Consider the following 23,770-nt stretch of genomic DNA (forward strand, 5'->3'; position numbering starts at 1 on the left):
GTATATCAACCCCCTATGGTTCAGGGCAAAAACTCATTGGACACCCCCTTGAATTTAGTCCTTAAATGTGACCTACGTGCATGATACTTGTCATATCCCTGAGTACTTTCACTTATTTCTTTTTTTCTGTTATGCCATTGTACTCACACACACACAAAGAAAAAATACTACCAGCATCACACCTAACACTAGTATACTAACACTTTTAAAACAGAATCATGAAGAAATAGGTACACCTTGAAAATATACTTTGGTTTGGGTCCATGGTTTCAGGTGGCAAATATATATTAAGTGATAGATGAACCACAACAATCATCAACTTCTCATGAAAAGATTCGTATCTGAAAAATGTCTGGACATTCTGACATTTTCATGATCATGTCCAGTTTTGCACTACTTATGCATTATCTCTAATGCTCAAGCATCTAATTCACCTGCATTTGAAGCAGTGTTGCAACACAGAATTTGTACTTTTTGCTTTTCACATGTAGTGAAGATGCTGACTACTGCACCTGTCATCATGGGAAGTATGTCACTTTATGACTAGATTTCCTTTTTAATTACATCTATAATTCTTTTGACTTGTACTTGTTGCTTTCATGATTTTTCCATAGCATATAGGTTACGTGCATGTTACTCACTATGTATAAACACAAATACGTTAGAGTATTGAATTTCGTCTACTTACGTAAGTGAGTATGTATTCGTTGTAAACTACGTTTCGGAAGCTTTACTGCTTCCTTCATGTTAAAACCACCACCACGGTGTACTTGAGTGGCCGTTGAAAGCCCTAGGACCTTGACAGGGAACAAGGGCTTTCAACGGCCACTCAAGCCACATGTTTTTTCAAGAGTTTTAAGGGTTTTTAACAAAGGTAGTTTTAATTTTGTATATGTTGAGCACTATGAAGTGTTTTTAACTCAAAAACCTTTCACCTAGTATCCTCGCATGACACTTCTCTGACGTGGCTTTATGTTCCGAGCCTAAAATACGACCAGCTGAAGAAGGAAGCAGTAAAGCTTCCGAAACGTAGTTTACAACGAATACATGCTCACTTCAATGATTTTTCCAGGACCAGATAACCCTGGTAGAGGATTCAACGTTTTATTTAATTACTAGCTGATTGCCTGGTGTTGCCTGGGTATTTATTTATCCCAATCTTCTATTAGACAGGAAAATAATTAATTGTAACTAGAGTGTAAAATTAACTTGGAGTTGAACGGCATTGAGAGTGTCACTATTCACCATAGTGACCCCGAAAACTATGGATTCCACACTAATATCGGTCGTTTTCGATTATTTTTACATGTCACCCCCTTCCCACCCCCACCCTAGGGGTTTCAGGGGTGTCTTACCCCCACAGTATTTCTTTCCAGATTGTATATGCTGGAGGATAGCAATATCGCACCTTCTGTGTAGGCAACCAACTTCACCATGCTGTGTTGCAGGAAGCATAACTTGCAGAATATGACACGAAAATGCCACACAACAGAATGCTATTTTATGTCCCCTTCCCACTCCCACCCCTAGGGGTGCTGGGGGTGTTTTATCCCCACAGTATTTCTTTCGAGATTGCAAGTGATATGTGTACCAAGTTTGGTTGAAATCGCTCCAGGCATTCGAGAGTTATTGCTGAACAAACACACATACATAACATCCATTTTTATATATATAGATTGACAATGACGAAGGAGTGTCCCCAATGCTTGTGGTTTGTAAATAAGTCCATGGGACACAAGGCCCCGGACACTCACCCACCCTTTACGTAACGTGAGTCTGGGTTGTTAATGTTGAAACGGAAGCAAAATGTTATTACAAATAGAGTTGGGAATCATTTTGCCATGAACATCTTCTGTAGCTGCCAATACCTGACAAAATTCCAGGTTTTCTTTCTTTACACATTCCGAGCTCATAACAAACTTTTAATAAACACAACACTCAAGAGTGCTTTCACTGACCAAATGCCACAAAGAACCACTTCCAGGGCTCATCTTCTCTTCTTACTTGAAGATATGACTCCAATCAGTTCTTCTTTCCTTGAGGAAACCTGACACGGGTTTAACGATTTTAAGCCGAATTTAAATTGGTTGCTTTTTTAGTGTTTGTTCTGCATACCCGTTTGTCTCCTCCACAATAATGTCGATCACTTCTTGAACAAAGAGCAATAACAAAAAAGACTCTTTTAAACCACAGCAGAATGAATATTTTGTCCTCTAAACATGTCTTGCGACTCACACAACTTTTCATATTCGGTAACCATAACTCCCTGTTGCAGAAATCCCTTCATTTTCTCATTCTTCAACTTTTATTATCTGCAATGTAGGTAATTCCCCTGATAATATATTGGTATCACCGTCACCTTGTTTGATCTCCAGCGGCGGAACAATGTGGTTTGGATTCTACTGTTTGACCAGCGATCCGAGAGCTCCAGTTGGCAAAGTGCCAAGAAAAAGGGGAAGTTGGCGATAGGAAGGCAGGCGGGAGAATGCCGCTCGCGGTTGCACGTTGAACAGTGTTACCAATCTGCGAGGATGCTTATCCACCAGAACATAAGTAACGAAAACCGAGGGACATGCACAACCATGCCGTTTGTCCTTCTTACAATTTAAATAGAAGGATAGTAGGGTAAAGAATTGCAGTTTCACTTATAGGGGCATCATTAGAATGGGGGTCGGTCACTCTCCAAGATTTTGGCAAAAAATAAAACAAAAAGAAGAAAATGTCATTTCAACAATGACATTTCAGCAAGTGAAATGTTCGTAAAGATGATGTGCAACATATAAGCATACAGAAAAACAGAAACATTTGAATGACGTTGTGCAGAAAATTATGTGAAAAAATGTGAAATAGCATACCTTTTGTGAAAGTAGTTCAATCGTCCAAGTCATCCGAATCGGAAGCTGACTCATCACTGTCATTTAAATTGACCACCAGAGGCTCGCAGACTTCTTCGATTATTCCGTCTCTGTCCCAATAGATATTTTCCAATGAAGACACATGAGAGCAGTGTTTCTTCCACTTTTCGACTGTGACACTGTTAATCGCCTGTTCAGAGTACATCAACAGATTTGACATATTTGTGTCACCAGTTACGTTGCGATCGCGAATAAATCTTTTCACATCTGCCCACACATATTCAATGGCATTAATATCGCAATGATAAGGCGGTAACCTTAAAGCAACGTATCCATGTTCTTGGAGTATCGTGTCGAATTTGAATATTTTCCTTGCAGGCACGTTTCTTCTCCTCACCAGATGTAATAGCTCAACTTTGTGCATTTGGGGACAATGCACGATCCTATTTGCAACGAGCCAATCTAAAATTGTTTGCTTAGTATTGGAAGCTGTTGGAACCTTGTTCACTACGATAGAGTGGTAAGGGGCATTGTCTATAACAACAACAGCATTACGGGGAAGGTTTGGAATTAGTTTTTCCTTTGCCCACTTTTTGAAGATCATCGAGTTCATCTGACCATGATAATCCCCACTTGTTGTATTTGCTTTGTACAATAAATTTGAATTCGGTATGAAACCCATTTCTCCCCCCCGCACACAAAACAATTATGCGCCATGAGGCATTACCGGTTTGAACCACTCCACATTCGTCTTTACTTTGCCAGCATTTTCCAAATGTAAGGTTGCTGTCTATCCACGTTTCGTCCACAAACACAAGAGGCCTATTTTCTTCCCTGTAATGTCGTACTGTTCTCAAATACAGGGTTCTAGCTAAAACTATATCATTTCGTTCCATGATGAACTTTCTTTTGTTCTGTGACCTTTTGAAACAAAAACCGATCTCGTGGAGAATTTTCCTTAAGGTTTCACGTTTCCTACGAAACCCAATGCGTTCGTTCAACACAGGAAGCAATTTACGAATGGCTGGCACAGTTTTCTCGACCACATAAAATTCATGTATAGCTCTTCTTATTACAGCAGTATCAAAATCGTCTAAAGCAACATTCTCAATAACGCTTTTTCTCTGGCGTTTTCGGGGTGATCGAAATTGCAGGTTATCTTCGCCATTTGCTTCACTGCGAATTCTCTTCACAGTCGCCTCTGATACGCCTGCGATTGCACTCGCACTTTTTGTAGCCTGCGAAATTGGAATTAGAGGGTGGCATTCTAATGCTTCTTTGTCGCAGAATGCAAGCACATTGTGTACCATCTGTTTGCACACGCTGCGTAGAGGTTTAACACCAGAACGTTGTGACGGTCCTGCCGCCATCATTACAAAAGCAGATACAGAACTTTTCACGAACACACTACAAACACACACACACGAACAAACTTCGTCTTTCCACGTTTTGTTTATACTCCTCGTCCGGATTCCAACCTCACTTTACACCAAAGAAAGTTCCGAAAGATCAGTTTTCCCCCTAACAACCCAAGGCTACTATAGCTCTTTTCAGTTCTTACGTCGTGCGCTCTAGAAGCTGGCAGGGGGAGCGGGTAACATTCCGCTGACCAACCAGAGAACAGACCACCTAGCGGTGGAGCCGAGAGTTACGCAGTTGAGGGAGGAAGCTGCAGCACTAACTTCGTTCTGCACGTTGCTGTGTTGCCAATTCACCGCGTTGCTGATGGTCTTTTGCCCCAGTGTTGATTCCTGTTTGTTATGAGCGGAATGTAGGAACAACATACGTGGGAGTAATTGTTGTTGCGTCGTGTATTGCCTAACTGCATTGTTTCTTCGATAAACGTGTATGTGGCATGTGATGTGACGTTTATTTGTACTCTCGGTGTTCCATTGTGACGCGAACTGTGCAGCATATTGTTAGGGAAGGCAAAGACAGTCTTGAGGCGTCGGGGTCCACGTCATTTGAATCACCGTGCAAACGAATAAAAAGGAACAGTATCACAAAGGCAATCGACGGTTGCGATAAAGATATAACAAGAAGAATTATCCTCGGGTATTATGTAAAGGGTGAATATCCAACACTGAACAAGTTTTCGTTGATTTGCATACACAAATAAGCTTTCAGTGGGGAGTTTCGTCGTTGTGGAGGATACTGAAGTATATGGGGTTCAAGTACAAAAAGAGCAACGACGGTAGACGATATCTGATGGAGAGAGCCGATATAGTTACAGCCAGAGTAACGTTTTTGCGAAAAATGCATCTTCTAAAAAAATAAGGAACCTTTGCCCTATATAGGTATTTCATTGAGATGAAACGTACATACATCAGAATTACGCCCCAACGAAAATCTGGCAAAGTAAAGAGGGTACAGGGGGTTTAAAAGTGCCCGTGGGTAAAGGTGGGCGTGTTATTGTTTGTCACGTAGGTTCCAGTCACATTGGTTTTCTACAGGAATGTAAATTAGTTTTCAGTGGTTTTTTGCAGTTTTTAGATACGCTTGACGAAAGGAACATCAAAGACACAGTGATTGTAATGGACAACGCTAGCTACAATTCGGTACAGTTGGAAAGAATTCCTACAACGTATACACTTGATATCATACACTTATCGGTATTCTACTGACCACAAGATGGGGATAATACGCATTCTCAGGCGATACGCGAACAATGGGACGTCTGTATTTCATGGTTCTTTCGACTTCAACTCCCCTTTCCCGCTACTCTGGCAACGCTGCAGTCTCTCTCTCTAACCGGCCTGTCTCGTTGCGCTGGATAGGTCGTTTCCCCGCTCTCCACTTCCCCTGCCAGCTTATAGAGCACACGCCGTAACAACTGAAAAGAGCTATAGAAGGAAAGGCTGGGGTCAGACACGCCTCTTTTCGCGACTGCCGCAGGTGTGACTTCATCAGCAGACAAAACCCAGCTGAGACTTTACCCCATACGGAAAGAAACGTGGAAAGGCTGATCTGTTTTGTTCTTTTCGCTCCTTTTTTTCTTGTATTTCTGGATTGTTGGGTTCAGGGTGCGAAATCCTGGGGGGACGAGGGGATTCCCCCCCCACCAACAATCTTGGCCTAAAAAATTTCCCCGGGGGGTAGAGTTTTTTGTTATAACAAAGAATAGATAAGCAATTACTTTTAATTTCAAATATACTTTACTAAGAATAATATCGAAAACACACATAAATTAGTGTGGCTGTGAGTGTTGAATGCTTTCTCTCTCAAGAGATCATTAACAAATCTACATCAATACGCACAGTAAAAGTAAAACAAGAATGCAAAACAATAATAAGTATGAAATCTAATTGATTTATATTAACATAATGCACAAACTAAACAAAAACTTACACATAATAAAACCACTTCAAATATGTTATAATTTATTAACGTCTTTAACCGGTTAGTAAAGGAATTAGTTAGCTGCTTTACACTATCTGATATGTATGAAAGTAACAAATTAATTCCTAATTAATAATCATCATAATTATTTTAATTGAGTAATTTATTTTTACGTTTAATAACATTACAAATATGTACATCGCATAATTCACACATGTTTGTGGGGAGGGGAGTTTTAGGTTAAGAACTTTCTCCCCCTCACCAGTTTTCAATGATTTTGCACCCTGGTGGGTTGTGAGGTGTTGCAGTTTACAATACCTTCAGTAAGGTGTTGCGACGTGTCGTGATCTCCGATGAAAAAATAAAAACAGCGGGTGACAATATATACCTGAACACATCGCATCTAACGAGACTTGTTAGTGGCTTGTGATACCAGTAGTCTAATTACACATCAGGCTACCATACACTTCAATTGGGTTACAATTATTAGAATAAAAAGTAATAATATTGTAATTTATAATAAAGGCTCTCACGAGTATAGTAAGATAAAAACTGCAAGCATACCCCTCAATTTAATATCCAGTCCCCCACTAAAATTCCAATGTCAATTTTAGGTTCACTGTTGTATTGAAGAGTTGAATCTCGATTAGTGTTATTGTGCTGTGCTATTTTTTTATATATATAATATAAAGACCATGGGAGTAAAACGTCGTAGTGAGTGAATGGATGTCTAAACACTGCAGGCAAAAAAGTGATAACATTGCTTTACGGAAAAAAAAGGTGGTGTCCATGGACGTCCGCAGGATTTTTTCCAGGGAGGGGCAAGGAAGGTATTTTTTTCCAGGGGGGGGGGGGGCAAGCAAGGCACATTTTCTCAAAAATAGTGCTGTTCCCTAAAAACACATTGCTTAAATTTGAATTTATGGTGATCATGCAATAATTATCACATATTATTGTGCCTAAATGAAAACTATATGTGCGAAATACATAATTTTTGGTTGACTTTCATTTTTCAGGGGGGGGCATCCCCCCACCCTTCCGAACACCCATAGTGGTGGCTCGAAACCAGATACGGGTCCAGTCGGCTTCCTCTGGGTTTGGGTCAAAGATGCCGAACTGGCGCTACGTTCAAGACTCTCCACGGCCAGAGCACTTCCAATATCTTGTGTCAATATTCTCCGGTTGGCAACATTGCTCTCTCTCCCCACGTGACACTCGCGCTGCTCGCATTTCAGAGAAGCGACTCTGCAAACTCCCCCAATTTACGACTGGACTCTTCTACTTCGGTCATGCGCAGAAAACTCGAGAGCTCTCGGATCGCTGGTCAAACAGTACTTGAAGCTGTAAATCCAGTCGCAATTAGCCTATACATAAAGTAGACTTAAAAGAAACTTCGACAATTTGGATACAATTATCGTGTCTCTAATCTAGTTCACTTTTTGCACTATCAGAAGCAAAGTTGAAATTCATAATGTTAAAAGATTTTTGATCACTTCTGCATCAGTGGTAAGGAGTCGGTCATTGTATGTGTTTGACTTATGAAAACATTGTGGAACAAATAGATTTTTCTTTTCCTGTAAAGGGCAGTAAAGTTTAGGCCTCATATGGTAAACTGGTTCAAACAATATGTATCTACTGTCATCAGGTGTCATCTAACAGCAGTTCCACGAGCATCACATGTTTGCATGTATATCGAACAGCCATTAAAACCAGGGTATGTGTACGTACAGATGTACTAGCTTGAGGAGTTAAACTGTGATTCATGAAGAAGTGCTGTATTATCTTTGCATGCTTTCATGCATCCTACATCCTAACTACAGATCTCATGGGCACTCAAAGTAGAAAATGACAGAATCCTCCACCAACAGCAACATGATGACATTTTACATGACACTGTTTTATCTCATTTGTTTGCATTTCTGTTATTTGTTAATGTGTGTTTGTTTCACCAGCTGCTGATTGGTGAGGACACTGGAGTTGTACAGATGTTGGAAGTAGCAGAGGTTCCTGACGAACATGTCTTCCACTTCTCGACTCTTGCTTCCTGCTGTGAGCACAATGATGGTGTCCTCTCCCTCTCTCTCTTTCCTGATAAGTCAACATTGGTTTCGGGAAGTATGGATATGAGGTAGGAATGTTAATCAGTAATCTATATGGAACTATGATAGTGGGGTGTTGTGTTATACATCAGTGCACACTTGATATGAGTGTTCCAGTATAAAGCTAATAATTTTTTTTTTTATTATTGAACTACTGATATGCCATCCTAAATATATAGTTGAATTTAATAAGTATGTTTTCATTGATGGCCTGCCTATGAATAAAATTATCCCAATTACATAGTGTTTTGTTGCTGTTTTCATTTTATAAATAGGGTCATCTCCAATGGCACAATGGTAGTAGCGTTGTTGCCTTGTAATCAAGGGGTTCCGGGTTCGATACCCAGTGAAGGCATATAGTGGTTCGGATCCCACTTTGAACTGTAGGTCCAGTCCCGATTGGCCTTTCTGTGCATAAAGTGGACTTAAAACATCAACTGAATCAATAATTTGGAAATAGCTTTCTGGCTAACCAGATCATTTTTATAACAATGCAGGAAATAAGTCTAAAATTTTATCTTACACAAATCGATATTTAAAAGAGCCTCCTTGATAGCATCCCCATGTAACCAAAGGACACCTGTGTTCAATAACTTGTGGAGGCACATAGTGTTTTTCGGATCCCATTTTAATAATTCCTTCTGTCTTAATAAATTAATGATTTTGGTCACTGTGAAAATGTATTTTTTTCACATGTCATTTATATGATAATTAAAAATTCTTAGTATGAAATCAGCTTTGTGTGTAATTGCATCTAATCAGTGTGTTCTGGGGTGAGGGGTTAAGCCACCAGTGTGTTGTGCTGATCACGTCACCGACAACTATGGCCAAGACCAAGAATATTGGAGCTCTACTTCCACACCCCTGTGTGCATTCATGGCATGATTCAGCAGTGCACAAGGAAAAGCATTAACTTTTACTAAATACTTTTATTTCAGTTCCAGCTTTACTTAATTTGATATGCTAAACATCACTAAGTTTATTTGTTTTAAAAAAATCAGTTGATGCATCTTTGATAATATTAAGGTTTATCCTACTACCTTTTAAAGTGAAATACACAACATCAGGGAGAATGTGTGTGTTTTGGTGGTGTAAGTAGTTTGGTTAGTTACAATCAAGCTGGATTGTACTGCCATATACTGACATCTTTTGAAACTACGATCATAATCAGTAGAGGAATGCATAATTCGTTTTTTACAATTCATGGAAAATTGATTAATTCTGCTGTAAATATTTGAGAAGCAAAAATGGACTCCTTTACACAGGAATAAACTTATTACTCTGATAACTACATAAATGTTCTCTTAGAAGGGAAATGTATCTTTCGTATCGATGTATGAACTCATAACTTATGGTTGTGCGAATTACTCACAATTACAGAATAACACGTATTCTTAAATAATATTTAAAAATACTAAAACTTATTGTACTTACGATTGGTGAGTATATATTATTTCCGAACAACGTTTTGGGAAACCACTGTTCCATTCATCAAGTTCTATTTTGACTATCGAAAACAGTCCATAGGCACGTCAAGTCGATTCAAGAGAGAAGGCATTCTGAAGTCGCCTTGGGGAAGTGAAATGGTGTGCGCCTTTTTAACTTTTTAAGTTGAAATGCTTCTTTTAGATTGATTTTTAACGTTTGTTGTTTTAAATAGTAGCGTGGGATTGGCAGTTTTAACAGGTTTTGGCAAGTTTTCTAAATTCATACCTATATCCTTTTTCCTGGCTTTTGAATCGACTTGACGTGGCTGTGGAGTGTTTTTGATAGTCAAAATAGAACCTGATGCAGGGAACAGCGGTTTCCTGAAACGTTGTTCGGAAATAATATATACTCACCAATCGTAAGTACAATAAGTTTTAGTATTTTTAAATATTATTTAAGAATACATGTTATTCTGTATCTTTTGTGTGATGAGTGTAGTTGTTAAATCACATTTAGGGTTTTTTTATTAATCATTTTAACACCAAAATGCCATTTTTTTATACTGCTTTTGATCCCGAAATGTGCCAAGTTTTTGTGCCCAAAATCTTGATGATCTATTTGCCATAAATATGTGGCTCTAATAATCAGCTATCCCATAACTGTTGTGATAAATGTGTATTTGGCATAATCATTGTAAAAAGAAAAATTTACCAACCATTAAATTCAAAACGGGGAAACATTATAAGGACTGACTTCGTTAGATGTAAATATATCTGTTGCCGTCCACAATGGTAGTGATTACCTAATACCTTTTTCTTTCCAGCATCAAAGTGTGGAATTTGGATGTACTTCTTTCAGAGCACACGTACCGCCCTGCACACACGCACCAAGTGGAATCTGTGGATGCTAACCCTCAGCACAACAACATGTTTGCCTCATGTTCATTGGATGGCTGCTGTTTAGTGTGGGATACAAGACTGACAAAACCAGCCAGAGGTAACTGAATTTCATGTTTGTCAAATGTTGTATAGGAAATCATCCATAAGAGATACTCTCTACAAATGAACTTAAGGGTAAACTTTCAATCAATTTGTAGTGTGTGCACCCCCCCCCCTCATTCTTTACGTTAGTATAATTAAAATTGCATAATGTATATGAGATACTGTAAAAGATGAATAACTTATCAGTCTTCAATAACATTGCATGGGATATTTTTATTGGTACCCCATTGTCAGAGAGCTAAACCCCCCCCCCCTCTAAAACTTGTGCTTTTAAAACTAGACCATGCTGAGAATTACAAAAAATTTTCAATCTTTGGCCTTTTGTACTCGCTACATTGACCGACTTCTCACATTAATCAATACAGTGTGTCCGAGAAAAAATATACTAATAAAGAATTTAAATAACTCAACAATCGTTAACGATAGAAATGTCAAATAACGTTTATTTGGAAGAGGGAAGAAAGGAATTTTTTTTACCACCAGAAGGGAAAAAATCGTAACATAATTAAGCGCATGCGCGGCTTTGTTCGTGAGTAGTCTGTACAATGGCGCCGTTTACTGTTAGTCAGAAAGTTGAGTGCTGCTTTTGGTTTGCAGAATTGAAGTCTCCTGTAACGGTACAAAGAAGATTCCGGCATCAGTATGGGACAAGAAGCACCAGAATGTCATTATATTGTTAAATGGCATAAACAATTGCTGGAAACAGGGTCTTTGTTCAGGAAGAAAAGTAGTGGTCAGAAGCGTGTGAGCAAGGATAAAGTGGTTGCAGTTCAGGAAGCTTTCCAGAGAAGCCCGCTTAAATCTGTGAGACGTGCTAGTTCTTAACTTCAAATTCCACGTTCTACTGTGCATGATATCGTACATAAAAGGTTAAGGCTTAGAGCCTACAAGTTACAGCTTGTTCAGAAACTAAAGTGCAGTGATAAACCCGCTAGGTTTGATTATGCTAGTGAAGTGCTATCATGCATTGATGATGACAATGAATTCCTGACGCGTAACATTTTCAGATGAGGCTACCTTCCACATTTTCGGAAAAGTGCATAGGCATAACTGTAGAATATGGGGTGAGCAGAATCCCCATGCAGTTATTGAACATGAACGCGACAGTCCAAAGTTGAATGTGTGGTGTGGTTTGACGCGAGATTCCGTAATTGGCCCCGTTTTCTTTGAGGAAGCTACAGTGTTACAGGTGCAAGTTACCTGCAAATGTTGCAACAGTATGCTGTACCTCGTATACCTCATGGGTACATGTTTCAGCAGGATGGGACCCCCCACATTATGCCCGTTGTGTTACTAACTTCCTTAATAACAATTTCGCTGGTAATTGGATTGGGAGGGGTGGACCCATTACATGGCCACCACGGTCACCAGACTTGCCTCCTTTGGACTTTTTCCTTTGGGGTTATGTGAAGACTATGGTTTACCAAACACCTGTGCAAGACCTCAATGATCTCCATGAAAGAATTATCGATGCATGTGGCTCCGTCACTCATCAAATGTTGAAGAACACTTGGATGGAGGTTGAGTACCGCCTTGATGTTTGTTGCGCCACCAAAGGAGCACACATTGAGATCTACTAAGGTGATTCTTTTCTTGTTCTTTGGTTAAAAAAAAAATCTATGATTTTTCTCTTCCAAATAAACGTTATTTGACATTTCTGTCGTTAACGATTGTTGAGTTATTTAAATTCCTTATTGGTATATTTTTTCTCAGACACACTGTATTATGGATGGCACAGATTAATCGGTACTCTATAACAATATCGGCCAATATAGGCATGGTAGAAGTAACCACAGATTTGACAGATGAGGGTGTATATTAGGTTGGAGGAGTGGCAGGTGCCCTTTGGGTGAAGGGTGAATTCACCAGCTGCAGTCCGGATCTGGAGAGTGGGGGAGGTGATAAGTATGGGGCAGGTCGTGGATCTGGGTTTGTTGCACTTGTGCGCTGGGGGTGGTGGGATGGGAACGGTGGGTGTATTATGAACCAAGATGTTCTTGAGGTTGGGCAGGCATCTGAAGACGACCCTACATTTGTCCCGAAAGATGTCTTTGGTGTCGGGATCACTGTGGAGGATGGGAAGGAGGGAGTGGATGGTATGTTTATATAAATATCTTATAATTTAGTGCAAGATCCTGCCATTTTGTTATAATCGAATCGAATCGACGGGTTCCCGATTTTCATCACGTAGTTTCTTTTTCATTCAATAGATGGCAGAGGTTGTATGATCTTTCAAATCTATGACGTGTATGTTTGTGCTGCTAAGTTTTTCATACCATTTCAAGCGTGTTTTGTTCAGTAATTTCTCATGTAAACAAACCTTCAGTTGTTACGTCTTGCAAACATGTTGCATAAGAATGTTGTAGAAGATTCTGCGATTGAAAAGTTGCTTTTTGATAGCGATGAAGAGGAAAATGTGGATTTTGGAAGTGGAGATGAACGCGGGGGTTCGTTTTTGTGTTAGTGAAATTGAAGAATGTAGTGAAAGTGAGGAAGAGGTGGCTGTGGCAGGAAAAATATAAAAGGTTGAGGAATGGAAATGGAATGCAAAGATGTGTGTGATCAAATTTATTAGGTGAGTTTCTAATTATCTTTCAAGTAAACTGCATATGTGCATACTTATTACTATACTTCCACTTCAATATATAAAATTTTCACGTAAATTGCTTGGATAGTTTTGACAATATTTGACATCTTGTCTTGCTGTGCAACCTTCACGGGAGATAGCCAAATTTAAATGGTATTTCATGGCAAAAAAATTGCCATTTAAATGGTATGGGGATGGGAACCATTATTGGTATTGGCCAATTTTTTTTTATTGTCCCATTCCTAATCAATATATAACTGCTTGGGATTTCAAAAACCGTTATTACAGTGTAATCTCAATTCAATGTTTCGTGGAACTTTTTACAGAAATTACTATGTTGCAAATATGTCAGGTTTAAAAAACAATAATTTTGTGAATAATATTTCCTTATGGGAATTGGTTGCTTTTGGAGATATTGTGGGCGAAAGTAGCATGTTTTATGTTAGTAAAAGCTACTTTTACCATTTCACATGCCAAGACAAATTTTCAGGTGGTACATTATGAATTGCTGGCTTTAGGTGGGTACTGTATCACCTAAAATATTGAGAGGGTACAATGAACTCCCCCATACCACCCTGTTCCCATGCATCTTTGATGAAGACTGAATATATAATGCAGGAAAATGTAAAAGCATTTTTTTTTTTATATTACATTATACTCTGAGAGAAACAGTGACTTTTGTTCCTTCATTGCAAAATGTCAAATGACTGACATTTGTTCAGTTAGATTCCCACGCATTTTTAAGAAACAATCTAAAAGGCCAATAGCATATCATTTTATCCAGTTACAAGTACTTTCTGGCAACAACCAATATTTTTTGGTGTTGTGTTAATTGCAAAGGAAGGCCACAGGGAAAGAACGTGCTTTGTCCATTTTCTTGATTTTACAGGAGAGCACATTATTTCCTTGTTATGAGCACGTTCTTTACCTGGATACGCTGTAAAAAGCACATTCTGTTCTTGTACAATTCCTAGTTAGAAAGACCCTTCACAGAGCTATTTGATAGCACCTTTATCTCAATTTGGCTAAAAATGGACAAAGCATGTTCTTTCCCTGTGGTCTTCAAATGTAAGGTTCCTATTCGTTGCTAATCAATGAAGATATATTGGTATATAGTAAATTTGCTGATAATTTCCATAAATGTTCTTTATCCCAGTATTGGTATTTCATTTATATAAATAGTGTGAAAATGGTTAGGCCAACCTTAGCTACCAAAGGTTATGGGTTTGTTTCATCTTTGCCACAGCATGGGTATTCTTTTGTTTGTTCGTTCTCATCATCACAATTACCTCAAGAAGTAGAAAAACAACATTGAGTAAACATATGCAAATACAAGAAAAATTGTAATATGTTAAGGCTTGGTCGGACCTTTGGCATTCGAATGGGCGAATGTTTTCAAATTTTCCTCTCCATTCGAAAAACCTCTTGGATATTTCAAAATATGAAAAATTACATACGGTCAGAATTGCTTTTAGAGCATTGACGAGAATTTTCATGTAGTTTTCTTCCACTGTTGTCTAGATATTATCAATAGTTTCGTGATTATGTAACTCTATTCACCCATTCGCATGCCAAAGGTCCAGCCGAGCCTTAAAGTGTAGTATTAACTTACAAATATCTGTTAAAGTGTAGTATTAACTTACAAATATCATGATATCAAGTTTTGATTACTGTAGCAGTGTGGTTCATTTTTCATCTATGAACTTTTGTTTTTGAATTATTGTTAAAAGACTTGTCTTTCGTTTCAGCTGTGTATGAATCCAATCTTGGCCTGACAGCTGTTGCGTGGCAGCCAAGACGGGAAAACAACGTAGTAGTAGGACATACAAATGGCCACATTTTCTGTTTTGATATAAGGCAAGATAAACGTCCACTATTTGATATGTCGTACTTCAAGAGGCCTATCCACCGATTAGTGTTCGCAAACCACTGGTATGTATCATGTAACTTGTTTGGTTTTTATCATGTTAAAAAAATAGTGCACACATGTTCCCCTTCCCTCCCAAAAACAATTATAGCAAAAAAGAGTGGAAGGCTTAGATGTGTAGGAAGACAATGCAAAGATCCCAAATTCCCTGTACACTGGAGCTACTTCCAAGATTTGAAAATACATGAGATCTACCAAGGGTGGATTGAATTTCTTGTGATAATTTCTTGGTTCATAAAATTGCTACATTACACAGCAAACACCTACAGTGTGAGATTCCCTAGAGATACGAGATAGCTCATGATTGACTGGCAATCCGTGGTTGAGGCGATTTATGAATGCATAAGGAATGTAATTGGTTGGCTGTTCCTGGCATTTATCACAATGTCCCCTGTGGTTGCGGCACTGTTTATGAGTGTCTGTTCATCAATTTCACATCATCACGCATTGTTGCGATTAGCTAGAAGTGGCAGAAAAGCAACGCTAAGTAAGAAAAATCAAATATCCACTCCCTCTCTCTACCACATGAATCACTATTACCAAAAAGTATACTTGGGAAACAAAAGTTTAAGCAATTCAAACTTCATAGCAACACATTAGGCACCTTTAATACAAGACTACTCAAAACGTCACAACTATTCCAGATACTGAAAATTGCAAAATCATTTCCCGAAGTCTGAATTGGACAGGGAAGTTTTCCTCCCAATCCTGATATAACATACGGAATCCCATACAACCTTCATAAAATTCAGGGAATACTGGTAAATGAAGGGTATCATCAGATATTGGTGCACCATGCCATCCCCTCTGGTTATCGTCTTGTTGGTAATGGTTTTATTTTTCAACAAGATAATGATCCCAAACATACATCCAAATTGTGCACGCGGTATTTGGAACGCAAGGCAACAGCAGGGGCATTAGTTCTCATGACCTGGCCACCACAGTCTGCTGATCTTTCACCAACTGAACTGCTATGGCACCAAATCGATAGGGACATCAGGAAGAAGTTACCCAGCAACACTCAACAGCTATGGGAATTCATCAACGATGCCTGGCGTAACATTCAACCATCCTATCTGGAAAAACTATTGGAGCGCATGCCACGTGTTTGCGCTGCTGTCATTAAGGCCCATGGTGGACATATTGATGAAAGCAAAAATATGAGGTGACGTTAGTATGTATAGTGGATGTACCTACTGTATGTTTGTACTGTACATTGCCAAGCAGATTCTTGCATCTGTTTCTTGTACATTAATTACGAAATACATTCATTTCCACTGATTTTTGGCACTTTTTCCTGGTGGTCTTAATTTTTTTGTCGGTAGTGTCATTATTTCTTTTTTAAAAAAAAAAACTTGAAAAACAGCTGTTAGTTGCCAGCCAGAGATGTAGCAGGAAGCAGTGGCATAGCACTCTGCATTTTCTTTTATCTTAAATTTTAACCTTTTTTATCAATTTTAACCTTTTTTATCCCAACTTACCTTCCTATATTTTAAACATTGACTATTTTTGTCTTAACTCCTGATGAAGCCACATGATGTTGTGAAAGCTTGAGTAAAAAGTAAGTCCATGCTAAAAATGAACTTCAGTTACTTAGTATCCTGCATGTTGTTGTAATTCCCAGAAACTCTCAAGAAGTGTCTGTGAGCAATTAGATAACTTGCAGGATAGTCAGGAAAATTATTGATTAAATTCAATATATAATATTTAATTTATTTTATCCACATGTATTTTCACCATTGCTCATTCATGATTTTACAATTAGTGTAGAGCTTGTTCCTAATTTTGTGACATGAATGAACCTAGCAGAAAATCATCAAATTAAATCCAGTGTAGCATTTATTCTAATATATTGACCTGTATTCTGATTTGTAATTTCAGTGCAATTGTGTGAAATAAAATGTACTTTTTTTCCTTCTAGCACCGATTGGCTTGCAATATGTGCTGATGACACCTCAGTCAAAGTGGCAGATTGTGCTGGAGAAACTCCTAGGCTAATGTAAGTTGATCCCTTGTCTGTAAGAAGATGACTGTAATTTGTAAGTTGTTGATGTGATCATTGGCAAATGCTATACAGGATAAATCTGGTTTGGAGAGTAATGTACTATTTCTTAGGAGTGTATTGTTGCTGATAGCCAGTATTGTAGGTTCTTTATTTAAATTTACAAACAGATACTGAACTGAATCTCGTTTCGGTTTTTTAAGTCCACTTTATGTACAGGAAGGCTACTTGGGATGACCTACAGTTTAAAGTGGGATCCAAATCACTTGAGCCTCCACAAGGTATTGTCTGTGGGATCCCTTGATTGCAAAGCAACAATGTTACCACTAGGCTATTTCAGAGAACACTATAGGTTTCTACTTTTTCATACTCCATGGTAGGGTAATGCTAAATAATTTTTTAAAAAAAATCACTTTTCCATCCTTCACACCCAAGTAAGACTATTATTGTCAGAAAAGGCGATAACATAGAAAAGAAATGAATGAATATGGAGTAGGCATTTGGATTTCATTGTTATGATCTCGTGGGTTCATGCACCATTAAGAAGAGCAGCTGTCAAAGTTTGAAATGTGTTACCAACAGTATGTTTATTCCCACTGCATGGCAACTCTGTGCGATCTGATTCGAGGTGTTCAAATCCGTTGTCACAGTGCAGCGGGAGTTTCGTGCCCAGTTTCAAAATTATGCACCACGTGGGAATAACATTTGCAGGTAGTACAGTGGGATACATAAGTATTAACAAGCAAATTGTCCATCTCCATGTTTATTCTATTTGTTTTACGCAATGAGAGCTACAAGAATCGAAACACGAGAGCAAACAAGGTGCTGACAACCTCTGCACAAGCACACATAAAAATTTGATCCTTAAAACCCATTGGATGCAAGAGAAAAATTAATGAAAATAATCATGGACAATTTGCCAAGCAATACTTGTGCCCCCCCACTGTACAGACAGTTTGTGCTAAAGGCAAGAGTTGTGATCAGCAGTATGTGTCCAATGACAATGTTGATATAGTGTCTGAGGCATTTCAGCAAACACAGGGCTTCCTGGATGGCGTAGTGCTAGTATTGTTGCCTTATAATCAAGGGGTCCCGGGTTCGATTCCCGGTGAAGGCACAAGTGGTTCAGATCCCACTTTAAACTGTAGGTCCAGTCCCGATTAGCCTTACTGTGCATAAAATGGACTTAAAACACCAAATCAAAATTTCAGCAAACACCCCAAATCGCTGGCTAAAGGAAGGTGGGAATTGAAGGTTTTGTGTGTTAAATTGTGATTTGTATATGATTTACACATCTGAAACGTGGGCTGCATTTTCAAAAAAATACAGGGTAATTATAAATGATTCATCAGGTTTGAAAGGGCTACATTAAAAAATATATAACACATACAATAAAGAATGATACCGGAAAATAAACAAACTGTCGAAGTTTCAGACATACTTTCACAAATGTTCAATGTGGCTTCCTTTCGTCACAGGACAACATTTATGCAATAATCTAGTTTGCCCCACGTGTCGACTGTGGTCTACCAATCGACCGCCAAGCTGCAAGAGGTAGCTCGCGGTGCTCTGTCATATTATATGGATTTTATTATGCTGAGTCACAAAACATTTTATTGCTCTGTATTTTCAAATGTTGTATCAGGAAAAAAAGCTTTGTTGTAACAGTTAAATTCTTCCTTTGTTGGATCACATAATAATTAACCATAAGCGATTAACTGATGATCACTTGATTTCCTGCTTGAGAGTAGCAGTAACGTCATATGACTTGCAACATGATAAACTCATTGGCAGAATGCAGTGTCAAATGTCTGGAAACAAGTGAACTGACTGCTGAAAAGTACAAAATAGTTGTGTAATTTTTTTACTGATGCCCAGCAACAAGTGAAATACTTTTGTTGAAATGAGTGTTTATGAAAGAATAAAATTCTAGTAATTATGTTCATGTAAAAAAAAAAATACCTTCTCATTAAAAGGATGAAAAGATGCTAATGATGGACTGGGGAGATCCAGCCTACAACAGGTGCCAGGCCCACAGTACTGAAGCCAAAACGTATTTAATAAATAAATACATACATAAAATAAAATAATCAATGTCAATTTTATGGTATTGGCACTTTGCTTCCTTTTTTAGGCTCTCGTTGTTAGGTCTAATAAGGTAAGTAGACCGCCAGTGATTCTTGAAATGCAAAGTAGCCCTCAAACCAATAAAGGTTGGCCACTGCTGCTCTAGTATATCCCTACTAATGGTTGTAAATGCAACTGTAATGCGCCTGCAGCTCAACCAAAGTTGTCGGTAGTGGTGGCACATACACTGTGTCTTTCACATGCCCCCAAAGGAAAACAATCACAAACCGTTCGGTCGGGAGATCTAAGAGGTCATGGGAACAGAGCCAAGTCATCTTCAGCACATTGCCCAATCAGATGGCATGGGAGTTCTTCGTTCAGGTAGCGACGCACCTCAGTGCGGTGGTGGTGCCCCAATCAAGTTGGAATACGAAGTTATTGGAATCCTCTTTCACTTCTGGACACAACCACAACTGCAGCATATCAAGGAATGACATACCCGTCAGTGTTCTCTGTGAGGGAAAAGGGACCGTGCACTTTTGATTTAGACACTGTAGCAAACATATTCACTTTTGGGGAATCTCATTCATGTTGCACTGTAGCATGTGGTTGTTCAGTGCCCCAGATACGAACATTATGGCAATTTACCTTGCCACTCAAATGGAATGTCTGCCTGTCACTAAACAACGGAAGCTGAAGAAAACTATTGTCCTCCATAGCATCCTGCATGAAATTACAAAATTCATATCGTTTCACGAGGTCGTCCGGTTGTAACATTTTCAATAATGTATGCGGTATGGTTTCACAAAATCTTCCACAGTTGACTGCGGAATATCAAGTTCCCGACTGGCACGGTATGTTGACTTCTGTGGGCTGCCCACAAAACTTGCCCTAACTCGCTCCACGGTTTCATCAGAAATGCTTGGACGTCCTGTGCTTTTACCTTTACACAGGTAACCATTTTCCTTAAACTGTCCTTGCCATTGCACAATGCTTTGGTGACCTGGCGGTGCAGTTGCAAACTGTCTCTGGAATGCATGCTGTACGGTAACAAGGGAAAAACACTTCTCATGTTCCAAAACATAGAATGCTTTCTGCTGCATAGACGCCATTTTAGAAACTACGGTTTGTGCTGCCATCTGTCGGCAGGCACCAAGGTTAAAAATATGAGAAATTAAACTTTTAGATGTGTTCTTTAGTTTCATGAGTAGCACACACATATTATATTAATAGTTTTTGAAATATTTCACTTTAAAACCCGATGAATCATAATTACCCTGTATATTTACTGATGCATGTTAGTAAAGAGGGGGCAGCAGGTAAAGAGTTTTGGAATGGGTTGAAACATTTTACTACAAAATCTACCTTGAAGTAGATCAGTACAAGAGTAATTCAACTTTCCTTTCTAAATATTTAATGTGTGGTAACTTAACCTTTTGTGTCCCAATCGTCTCGATCGAGATACCCAAATGTAACCCTCACGGTCCCAAGCATCTCGATCGAGACGCTGTGTCAAGGTTGTAGTTTTTACGTTATAACTTTTCTATTTTTGGCTAGAATTTCGATATTGTTCCTAACACATGTATTTAACAGAAATGTTTTTTTTGCATTTTTTTTGTCTTCATGAAAATGGAGGAGGAAAGGCGGGGAAAAGGGACTTCTCTTTTGCATCTCTTTTCAAGGTCAAATTTTTGCCGACAAAGGAAGACCGGCTTTGTTGTTCTAAAGCAATGCTTTTCACTCCCTCCTGTTAAGTGCATTTGAAGGAACCTTTATCAGTATCCGATGTCAAAATGAAAGTTTTCCGTGGGGGGGAGGGGAAAGACTGGTTGTTGAATCTGCGTTGTGAGAATGGAATTTCGAAGCACGCTGAAGGAAACCTTTGTTTTTTTAGCACAAGTGTCCACAAGTTGCAAAAGGGGTTACCCTGCATTGTCTAAAAATAGAATTTCAAGCAGCTGCAAGAATTGGCACCCATTTTTCACTACGTGCGAGGACATTTTTTGGGTGAAGTGACAATTTTTTAAAATAATTTTTGGGGGTTTTCTCCCTTCCCCCTCCATATATACACGAAATTTGCGTAAATTTTGCATTTTGACATTTTTTTTCGAGGGGGAACACAATTTTTTTAAGTATTTTTGAGGGGATTTCCCCCCTTTCCCCCTCCATATGTACGCCGAATTTGCATAAATTATATATCGTCTGAATCTGTGATCCATTCTGCGTACAACAGTATATCTTTCATATATCTAGGGCATTTAGTTTCTGAGCTATAGTCATTTAATTGAAACTCTGCATTTTGCTAAAAATCAGCTTGGGCACCAAGGAAATGTGGAAATGGCCTTGGGTTCCAAAAGGTTAAAAGATCATTAGCCGAGTTGCTAATAGCACAGGTGTGATCATTTGCTTACCTCCGTGGCATAGTGGTTAGCAAAGTGCACTATGACATCAGGGGTACAAATCCCATCCTGGGCATTTGTGAGTGTCCCTTCATCAGTTTCATCATAATCATCACTCAAATTCATCTTCATGATTAGCCAAAAGTGGCAGGAAAAATGAAGTAAAATAACCCAGTTAAGAATGCGAGTGTTCCATCTTTCTGATGTATTTTATGTGTACTCCACCAGAAGTTCAGTGGCCAGTGTCTCTTCTTCCCTCGTAGAACATGTGGCAATGCTGACACTATAATCCCTAAAGTGTACTCTTATCTCAGGATGAACTTTAGCTATATGAAATAGCTTATGGCACACAGGATACATAATAACTTAAAAGTCTGTCAAAGTTATGGGTGAATCACTGATCAAACCTGGGTTTTTAGGATGCTAATGTTCTACCAATAAGTTACTGAGCCAATCTATTGCCCGTGTTCTTGGACACCTGGAATGTATATTATAGGCTTGTACTGAGATGTAACTTGTTGAGAAATTGTGGGGATGCCAGAGGTTGGCTCTGGCCTAGTGATAGAGAATGGAATGCCAAAGACCCATGTTCAATCACTGGGTAAGCCACAATTTTTACTAACTTGTCATACATTTAAAGTTCTCCCTTCTCTGAAAGAATCCTTATGTATCTCAAAAAGTGGTAATCACTACAGCAGTTGGAATTATGAGTTAAGTGTTTCATTTGTGTGTGGTACAGTGGGATGCACAAGTATTGCTTGGCAAACTGTCCATTATCATTAAAGTTTTTCGCCTTGTAATCTAGGGGTCCCGGGTTCGATACCCACTGGAGGCACAAGTGGTTCGGATCCCACTTTAAACTGCAGGTCCAGTCCCAATTAGCCTTCTGCATTCTATATTTTAAAGGACTGGATTTTTATGTATGCTAGTGCAGAGGTTGTCAGTAGCATGTTTGGCATTTTGTTTAAATCCTTGAAGTTCTCTGCGTAAAATGGAGAGTATGAACATGGTGATGGACAATTTTGCTTGGTAATACTTATGCATCCCATTGTACATAGGTTTTGTGTTATTGATCATTTCAACTTCGCTGGCAGATGAAGCAGGTTATTTTGCACAGTGAACCTGAGGCAGGGGGTGGTCTTCTTTGCAAGAAATGTTTATGCAAAAGCTATAGTTGAAACATGTTCCCCCCCCCCCCCTAGAAAAATATTGCTTTCTTTGTTTATTTTTCTTTATTGGTATTCTCCCAATTGCTGAATCTAGCATAACTGCAGGAACTATTCAATCAGTTAAAGAGGGGGTACCACAAAACATAGCACAGAGCATAAATCACAACTAACTTGTGTAGCAAATATGTGCAGCATCTGTCTAAGTTTATTTGAAGCATGCCTTTTACATCTTATGATTGTTACAAACTGAATTTATCTTTCCTGGCAAATAATTGTGAGATAGATTTATTATTTAACAGTTCAGTGCTCTAATTTCTGTGATTACTGTCAAATATTACAACAATATTTAGTCTTTAATGTGTAAATTAGATTGGTAGATTTAGCATAAGTTACAAAAATGGTCCCCCTCTCTAGTTTGCAAGTGTGTGTAATGTTATGGTATTAAAAGTAAGTCCAGTTGTCAGCTTCAGTATGACTGTCATTTGAAAAGAATATGCAGTTTGCGCTGGACTATTCTTAGCATAGCATATTTGTTTGTTTCAGTTATGATGACGAGAGGCACGGAGACTTTGTTCGTGGTTTGTGCTGGAACCCCAAAACAAATCAGTTGCACTCTTGTGGTTGGGATAAGCAAGTTCTGGTACACAATCCAGTGATCATGGAAGTGAACGGCTTTGATGACTCTGCAAGAAAATAAGTTCTACTTACACGTTACCACTTTTGGATTTGATAGAAACTATTCATTCCAGGGAGAAGATTAAGGATTGAGTTGCATTGAAAATTGAACATTTATTCAATTGCTCATTATATTTGTAACTGACAATGACTATATTTAAAAGTGTGATATGTAGTGCTTTCATCATTGTGTTTGTAAAGGATCTGTGCTAATATCTCAAA

General features: G+C 38.7%; 1 protein-coding gene across 1 annotated transcript in view; it reads left to right on the forward strand.

The window, feature by feature from the left end:
• Positions 1-23,770, forward strand: part of LOC145991424 (methylosome protein WDR77-like) — a 52,501-nt gene extending 28,731 nt beyond the window's left edge. Inside the window, exons 3-7 of the mRNA XM_083127424.1 lie at positions 8,147-8,322; positions 10,545-10,717; positions 15,058-15,241; positions 17,158-17,235; positions 23,417-23,770. Of these exons, the coding sequence (XP_082983550.1) occupies positions 8,147-8,322; positions 10,545-10,717; positions 15,058-15,241; positions 17,158-17,235; positions 23,417-23,570 (765 nt within the window). The 3' untranslated portion in view covers positions 23,571-23,770. The remainder of the gene's footprint in view (positions 1-8,146; positions 8,323-10,544; positions 10,718-15,057; positions 15,242-17,157; positions 17,236-23,416) is intronic.

This window comes from Lepisma saccharinum, chromosome 8 (assembly GCF_977018435.1).
Source record: "Lepisma saccharinum chromosome 8, izLepSacc3.1, whole genome shotgun sequence".
Taxonomy (NCBI): Eukaryota; Metazoa; Arthropoda; class Insecta; order Zygentoma; family Lepismatidae; genus Lepisma; species Lepisma saccharinum.